Source organism: Schistosoma mansoni, assembly GCF_000237925.1.
Source record: "Schistosoma mansoni, WGS project CABG00000000 data, supercontig 0442, strain Puerto Rico, whole genome shotgun sequence".
Classification (NCBI taxonomy): domain Eukaryota; kingdom Metazoa; phylum Platyhelminthes; class Trematoda; order Strigeidida; family Schistosomatidae; genus Schistosoma; species Schistosoma mansoni.
The window spans coordinates 16,385-25,228 of record NW_017386274.1 but is presented as its reverse complement, the minus strand read 5'-3'; the positions used below and the strand labels follow the sequence as shown (position 1 = coordinate 25,228).

General features: G+C 38.1%; 1 protein-coding gene and 2 non-coding genes across 3 annotated transcripts; 2 read left to right on the top strand and 1 right to left on the bottom strand.

Moving 5' to 3' along the window:
- On the top strand, nucleotides 1-6,142 carry Smp_009430 (steroid dehydrogenase, putative). Its single transcript, XM_018798597.1, has 3 exons — nucleotides 1-4; nucleotides 4,080-4,440; nucleotides 5,468-6,142. The coding sequence occupies exons 2-3, from the start codon at nucleotides 4,087-4,089 to the stop codon at nucleotides 6,071-6,073; spliced, it is 960 nt and encodes a 319-aa protein (XP_018647445.1). The 5' UTR covers nucleotides 1-4; nucleotides 4,080-4,086; the 3' UTR covers nucleotides 6,074-6,142.
- Nucleotides 5,007-5,073, bottom strand: Smp_tRNA_00036_Gln_TTG.1.1. The gene has a single exon. It is a non-coding gene (tRNA).
- A 194-nt stretch (nucleotides 6,143-6,336) lies between the features above and the next one.
- Smp_tRNA_01546_Sup_TTA.1.1 lies at nucleotides 6,337-6,403 on the top strand. Its single transcript has one exon. It is a non-coding gene (tRNA).
- Nucleotides 6,404-8,844: the final 2,441 nt, after the last annotated feature.

Below are 8,844 nucleotides of genomic sequence, written 5' to 3'. Positions count from 1 at the left end.
TTTATTATAGACATACTGGATGTAAACAACGTTATCGTCTACTGAATTTTCGGGAATCGAACTCCTACCAGGAGGTCCACTTATCGACTTAGGATACGCAGATGACATAGTCCTATTTGTTGAGGACGCTGATCAAATTCAGAGTCGTTTGGTAAGACTGAGTAACAATGTCGGGATGTTTGGAGTGTGTTTCTCTCCCTCTAAACGCAAGTTGTTGCTTCAGGACTGGGCTGCATCAACACCTGAACCAAGGATAGCGAGTGAAGTAGTCGAACGCGTCAACAACTTCACCTATCTTAGAAGTTTGATCTGGCCTAATATGTTGGTGTTTTACGAAATCTCTGTACGGATTCAGAAAACTCGTTCGGCTCTTGTCAACTTACGTTACCTATAGTGAAGGCGAGATATCCGTCTATCAATTAAGGAACGAGTGTAACACGCGGAAGTTCACTCTGTTCGACTTTATGGGTGCGAATCGTGGCTAATAATGGTAGAAGATACTCGCAAGTTACTAGTATTTGACCACAGATGCCTTAGAAGCATTGCTCGCATCTCCTGAGATCACCGGATGGTAGTGAGGTTACACACAGGGTGTTAGGGAATGATGGTGAATCAGTTGGTGTTGAAGACTAGACATCTACGGAAACATACTACAAGAGGAATAACATAGGCCTTAGGCCTTATGCCCTTATGACACAAATCTGAAATCTGGATCTGAAACTAGAAAACGCTGTTCACCTACTGGACCCTCGATGACAGCACTTGCCAGATGATGACTTAAGTGAAAACTGTCCAGGATTCATAGTCAGTAAAGTAATTACCAACCCAGCTTCTTAAACATCTCATTATTTCTGAGGGTACCATTGCAACTGTTTATCTAAGAATTGTAATGAAGATACCACCAGTGTTGTAGTTTGACAAATCTTTACAAGTAACACTTTCTACAATCGAATCGCGCCCACCCAGTTAAGATTAGAAGTCAGAAGCGAGGAGGTTGGAAGATATATTTGATGGGTTATCAGTATATCGAGATGTGACCGATCTAATCTGGCTAATGGTCGTAGGAGATGTTTCCCAAGCCGTTCTGTAACGTGATCTGGTACAAATGCATGACAGAGCGCCTTCAGCTGAACGAGTCCTTGAAACTAATGTGGTCAGCATCCAATGTTAAAGACTTACAAAGCTATTGATTTTGGGGAATTATTTACAGCTACTGTAATAAATATATCTGTTTCCATTTTCACCAGAAATTTACTTTGAATGTGAACATATGTAGAGTCCTAAAGTTGTCATAAATGACATCAGTCGTTCAGAAAGATCTGCAAATATACCTTTTTGTAAATACTGAACATAAGTATGAGCAAATCAGATACACACATGTTGCTTCAGGGTCACGGCGCACATATCAAAACCTAGGGAATTACCGATGTAATGTAACGTATAATCCTAAGTGTTTCCTTTTCTATGGTCGATTATAAACATTATTTAATAACCCTCTTTCCAGATTCTCCGCCTCTTAATGTCTAGCAACCTTCCTATTTGGCTATATATAGAACCCTGGAGGTCTTAGTCCCCCATAGCCAGTGAGAATTTCGTAAACATGTGGGTAAATTTTGAGGAGAAATCCTTGACCAGTGCGAATCCTGAGGTCTTGTTGTATTTTCACAAAATTTCCGGCTCCTGAAAAAATCAACAAGTTCGCATCTTAGTCAAGTGTTTCAAGTCCCCCCACCTCAATTTGCATAGGCAGCTGTATGCCGTTTAATCGACAATGTAGACTGCTCCTCAGCTGCACATATTTTTGAACAATTGACAGAAGGGTCTGAAATGTTGCACGTATTATAGTACACCACACTTACCATTAATATATATCAGTAACTACTTATCTCTCATTATCACTTAAGTTTCCCCTGAAGATGCCTCAGGTATTTGGAGTTTGATATCGCTTTAACCAGTAACACCTTCTATTATGAATCGTACTGATCTAGTGAAATTGAAAGTCAGAATTGAGGGGGTTCAAAAGTATATTTGATAGACTATCAATATATCTCGAATCGACTTATCTAGGCTGGGTAGTGATTACAAGGGATGTTGAGCACGGCGTTCTGTACTCGTGTTCTGGTGCGGATGCATGACCGGGCGCCCTCAGCCAGGTGAGTCCATTAAAACTAGTGTGGTCAGCATCAAATGTCGAAAACCTACAGAGCTATTGGTTTTGAGGATTTATTTACCACTACACCCTGGGATTCTTTCCGTCACGCCTTTTTAACATTGAATCGCCGACTAGTTAACCTATTCTCAAACCAATCGTCTTTTTTAGTACTCGTACTATGTTATTTTTCATATTGCGACCAATCAACTTCCTTCATGATAATGTGAAAGCTGCTGGTGTCCATAAACTCTACTACTCTGAGACAAACGTACTCAGTCAAACTACATAATATACAAATCCACAATTAACTACCAAACTGACTAGAATTAGCGCAGTCGAGTAGCTATACTACCACCCATAGGATATTAGCAAGTACGTGGAGCTTTACCGAAACAAAAAGAAGCAGGTGCAAAGAATCTAATCAATTTTTACAAGCTCGTAACGGAGCTACTGGATAAATTGGAACTGACAGATGTTCTTACATCAAAGCCGCTACAATGAAATATAACTGCAACTCGGTTTCTGTTGTGTTCATACAAGGTCTCTCCAGCACGACAATCACGGACAAATGTGGTGTTAATGACTCTCTGCTTTCTAAGTAGCCCGTGGTGTCTTTTCCTTGTGAGGTTTCCCATGTTGGTTACATCATTTAAGCTTGTTTGTTTTCTCTGTGTTGGCATGAGGTCTGCCGCGGTACAGATTCATGTCAACTCTTACGTTGTTTATGATCGACTAATTTGATACTTGGTCCCATCACTCTAGTATTGTTTTTTCAGGTAATGCGCGGTAAAGCAACATGTGTTTATGCACTGCATTGTCGTTCTCTACGTGTTGTATTCAAACTTGTTGAGGACACTTTTATGTATGCTGTCTCAATCCCTACAGTTATCAAGCTTTTGTCTTTATAAGTATTATTTGAGTGAATTAAATCATTATAATTCTATAATAGCTAACACTATTTTGTCTAATTTTTTAATATTCACTATGAAAAAGACTGAAAACGAAAGCATTTTACATATTGTTCAATTCACCTTTTATTGTTCTAGACCGAGTGAGTTAAGGATCATTGGTTTTGTCTGGCTTTGATCATTATTTATCAATCCAAACAGTTAATCCGACTTCTAATGTTCAAACATATGATTAGACGTTAAAAGTAGTTGTTCTTCATTTATTTATTTAAACACATATATATTGGTACAAAAGGGCACCAGGTACATATGCGCCACACTATTTGTGTGTGTGTGGGCTGTGATACTGCCCGGGTGCCCAAACCGAAGCAGGTGGTTTTCTTAGGGGGCCACACCCCGAGCCTTTGACCAAAAGGTCTGATCCACAAGGCAGTGGAGCATCGTGAGGAGATGCAGTCCCATGGTAGCCGTTGACCAATGACAGGTTCGTCCGCCATTCGTTCCATCAGGATACTGGAGCCCATGTGCACCATTGGTTTGGAATCAGGGTTTTCCAACTACCCTAGGTGGACTCGCCGTGTCCACCAACCCAGTTAAAGCTCCGGACATTCGCTTTTTGTCCTCTCAATTTCGTAAACAACACCCCCGCCACGAGAAGGCAGTGAGTAGGACTTCCCTGGCAGAGGCTATATATTCGCTGGCCATGTGAGAGCATTTCGAGAAGGAGAGTAGACTCTCCCCACTCTCGGCCGTACCAGGGCATTTGGGGGGCAAAGCATATAGTCGATAAATGCTCTTGTTTTTGATTGGTTGTATTTATTTAAGTAACTGAAGAATTTAAGTATTATTTCTAAAGGCTTACTGTCAGCGTGGGTGTAAAGTTTACTCTGAATTATAGTACTGTGGTTTTGAACAACTTACTTAAATTATTCTATCTAATTAGATCTTAGAAAATAAGTGGAACTTTAGAATTTTGTGTAATAAGTATTAATACACATACAAATTTTCTCTTAATATAGTTGAAATATGGTTGAAGCACTGTTCAGCGTATTGTGGCATTCTGTCTCATTCATCAACCTACAAACTTTAGGAATTTTATTATTCGGAATTTATTTTTATCGTCTAATCAAAATATGTTACAACTACTCAATTGGAAGAATATTATTTTCAAAACGGAAAAACTTAAAATATTCCGGTGAATGGGCAATTGTGACTGGTGCCACTGATGGAATAGGCAAAGCATATGCAGAGGAATTAGCTAATGATGGTTTAAATATTATGTTAATAAGCAGAAATTTGGAAAAATTAAAAAATGTAGCCGACAAAATCGAATCGTTTTATCATGTGAAAACGCGTATTGTTGTTGCTGATTTCACACAAGTAAGTTGTTGTTGTTGTAAAATGTTTAGGTAATTATTATTATTCATTGATGATATAATTAATCAAATATTATCTATCAGTATGGGAGTATTGTGTGTATCGTTTAAATTTATAGTTTTAATCATGATCTTAGACGACTAGTGAAAACTATCCGGCGTGAATCAGTCGTTAGGCATTAAAAGATGGTTGTGCAGTATCATTAATTGATTGAAGCTAGACATGTAAACCGTTAGGCAACGACTCATTAGACTAAATTTTGACTGTAAAACTTGAAGGTTTTGGTTTCAATTTCTTATGGGATTGTGAATGCGCACTTCTGCGGCGTCTTTGGATAGGACGAAACGGATGTCCAATGCTTCCTAGTTTTCAGGGATTGTCTACCCAAGATTGGTTTGTAATATAATCCATAATATTATCTCCATTGAGATTAATTCTTATTTTATTCAAACAAATACTAACTTGGTAAGCAGAGATGGATAGTGGCCAGCAGTGGAATCCAGGATGCGCCCCGCTTCGTCCTATTTGGGACTCATCAGCTGGATGTACCTGCATCTCAGAGTTGATGTTCACTCTGGGACTCGAACCCAGTACCGTTGGATTCAAACGCCATCGCGTTATCCACTTGGCCACTGAGTCCTGATAGCCACTTGCTTGTGCGATGAGGTGAAGTTTTAAATTCATTTAGTATTGTTTGTTTGAACCTTCTCATACTAACTTGACTGTGCATTTGCACTTGGTGGACAAATGTTATGAATTCGGAAAAGTTTTACCCGTAAAAACACTTTCATCTGTAAGATGCAGTCTTACAAGCGTTTAGAAATAATGGTACATTGTTTTCTGCCCACGTATGTGCTTTTAATTTTAAGGTCTGGTTCAGTCTATGTGAATACTTCCGTATTTCATCAAATATGACTGACCTGATACCTTGTTCTGTTGGTTTGTATTACCATAATTCATTTTTGGTTAGAATTTGTCTTGCCTTTATATTACTATTGAAACTAATCTCTTGTTTCCTTTTTTATTTTAGAATAATATTTATGAGTCAATTGGAAAAGAAATAGCTGAACTATCATCTATTGCTTGCCTTGTGAATAATGTTGGCATGAGTTATCCATATTTTGAAAATTATGCAGATGCTAAATTTATGAATATTAATTTTATTCAAGATTTAATCGCTTGCAATACTCAATCAGTAGCAACAATGACCTATTTAGTCTTACCGAAATTGCTAAAACAAAAGAAGAATAATTCAGCTATTATAAATATTGGTTCATTTTTAGGTTGTTTACCATCACCCTGTAATTCATTATATGGTTCAACGAAAGCTTTTATTCATCATTTTTCAAAATCAATTGCGGCGGAACTCAATCCTCCCGGTAATAAAGTGATTATTCAAACAGTTTGTCCACTTTTTGTTGCAACAGCAATGTCACGTGCAAGCAAGACATCATTCTTTATACCATCACCTCGTGATTATGCTAAAAGTGCATTAAATATGTTAGGTGTGGAAGAATTCACAACAGGTTGTTTTGCTCATGCACTACAAAGTTACGTATTAACTTCACTACCTTTATCATGGGTTTATGATAAGTATAAGAAAATTGCTGCAAAAGCACGTAGAAAATATCAATAAACTTTTTATCTGTTTACAATCTCTATTGTTGTTTCAACTTTCTTTTCAATACATATGTATTTCTTTTTGATATCGAATTCTTAAATATTATTATTATGGATAGATTGGTTTCTTGATCGATGTCAACAGTACGCAACTGATAACTTAATATAGAAGTTTCCACTAGTCGTGCATCAAAGCGATTTTCACCTAATTCTGTGATTCTTGAAATATAGCACATATATCCTCTCACCCCATTACACAAGTATGTGGCTATCAGGACTCAGTAGCCGAGTGGATAACGCGATGGCGTTTAAAGCGAAAGGTACTGGGTTCGATTCCCAGAGTGAACATCAAACTCTGAGATGCAGGTACATCCAGCTGACGAATCCCAAATAGGACGAAGTGTCGCGCGTCAAACTGGATTCCACTTCTAGCCACTATCCATCTTTGCTTACTATGCTTGTGAATTAAGGCTATATCGAGGCAATACGCACAGTATGCATATATGCCAATTAGAGACTGACCAGTTGCAGTCCTAACACATCGATGGGAAGATTCAAACAAACAATACTAATTAAATGTCCTCTCACTGTTCAGGTTAAGTAATCCGTAGCAGATATTTTGATTAGTTTGTTCAAGTATATGTTTATTAGGGCTTATTTCGAAATATTATTGTTATGCTAGTGTATATGCTTAAGCTTTTGTTTTTCGAACATTGATTCGTTAAACTTGTTTAATAGTTATTGAACCGCTGCAGATGACTACAGAGTTGTATTACTGTAACTATTATTGTATATGAAAATTATATTTCAAATTTAAATAATTCCAACGTCTCGTCCAGCAAACTTGTCTAAACTTCTTCAGGGTAACAATCGAAATCAAAATTACCAAAGAAGTATACAGCGTTTAACAATCAAATCTATACTATGCTAATGCAATCATATTTAGATGTTGATTGTCAGTCAGAGGAAGGATTTGAATGCGACCAACTTGGTCTCATGTGTGATTACGGGTATTAGGGCTGATATCACTTCCTGGCTGCCCACACCGTGGAAGGGTATTTCTTAAGGGACCTGAAAAGGAAATTGGATTAGTGTTGGCCTTAAGGACCTGGGAGCGTGACTGCAGATCCCAAACAACAACTGCTTGAGGCCGGTCACACACGGCATATTTGTGGAGGATTTTCAATGTGTTAGCTCCGTTCTTCAAAGGACCTTACCGCCGGAGACGGAAATCCATGGGATAAGGCGAGGTGTGCATTTTTAGGGTCGACGTTTTCTAACCTCACTCCTACTTGTTGTAAGGCAGCATCGCTGTCATGCTGGTTGTCTGAAGGAAACACCTTACTGCCGTCACACCTCTGTACAGTCGGCAATACGACTTCGCATTCGGGCCTTGGGTTTGCTACTTTTAGTCTTACCGCTCTTCAACCGACCTGTCTGGCATGATAGGACCTTGAGGGACGATTGTTCCAGTCAGTATAGCACGATTGGTTCATCACGATAGGCAATCCCGACCACCACATCAAGGTAGCACCAACAGTCGAGATTCTGATTGTAGTAAGTACGATAACGTAAGTCAGTCATATGCAGATCATTTGCAGAGTTCACAAGGTGAAAACAAATAAATGAATTGTGTGTATGTGTAAGATTGAGTTATTACTAGTTGATATTAGGTGTAAATTTGTTTTTATATGAAGTAAAAATAAATGTACAAGGTTGAAGTTGTTTCTGAATCATCGATGTACATCTAAAATAAGAATCATCAAATACATAATTGTAACGTTACAATATTCCAGATTAATTTCTGTCAGAATAATGATGTATGTGAAATAAACAAGTTACATCTTTTAATCAGTTAGTTGGTTTGGAATCATTAAATTTTCTTGACAAATACAATACTATTTTCAGAAGGGGGTTTTGTGGAGATTTTAGTAATTTTATATGGTTGAGATCATGAGTAAATTGAAGCTAGACCACCATGGAAAATCTGGAAGCACTGGACGGCCGTTTCGTCTTATTGTGTGACTCCTCAGTGGCAGTGTGCATCCACGATCCCGCCTCACGAGATTCGAACCCAGGACCTATCAGTTCCAGTGATAATCTTATATCTTGTAGCCGAGTGGATGCCCATTTAATGTATGAACTTGATAAAACCGCCAATCAGAGAGCAGCAAATTATCGATTGGAACAGTGACACGAAAACCGTACGAGCAGTCTAAAGTACGTATCTGTCCTGCTTCTGCCTAGCCCAGCCAGTTAAGTAGAGAACATCCTCTGTGGTATGAATCATTGTATTTCAAACATATTGAGTTTATATACCAAACAGACTGACCACATCGTACTAATAAAATAGAAAATAACATTTGTACTGGATTTAGCCAAATGTGGCTGTGAATAGTGGGAGCAGTAATTGATAGACTAGGTATAACTCAGGAATGGTAAATCATACAATGATAGTACAAGGGTCAAAATAAATCTCACAATGAAAGGAATATGAATATGAGTAGTTTAATTATTTAACGATCATTCGATAAAATATATATGCATAATATTGGTCCATAAATGGATCCCAAAGTTACAATTCATCATTGTTATCGGGGCATAACAGATAAGTAGTAACCAGTGCAGTTCAACCAGGTCTGTTGGGCGATATAAACTCACTGAAGACATTGATGAATGGTTGCTCAATTTCGTGGATTGATTGAAATTAGATATTAACACCGTTGGGTGTCGGCTCAGTGGTCTAGTGGTTATGCGCTCGCGCTCATCATCATCATCATCATCATC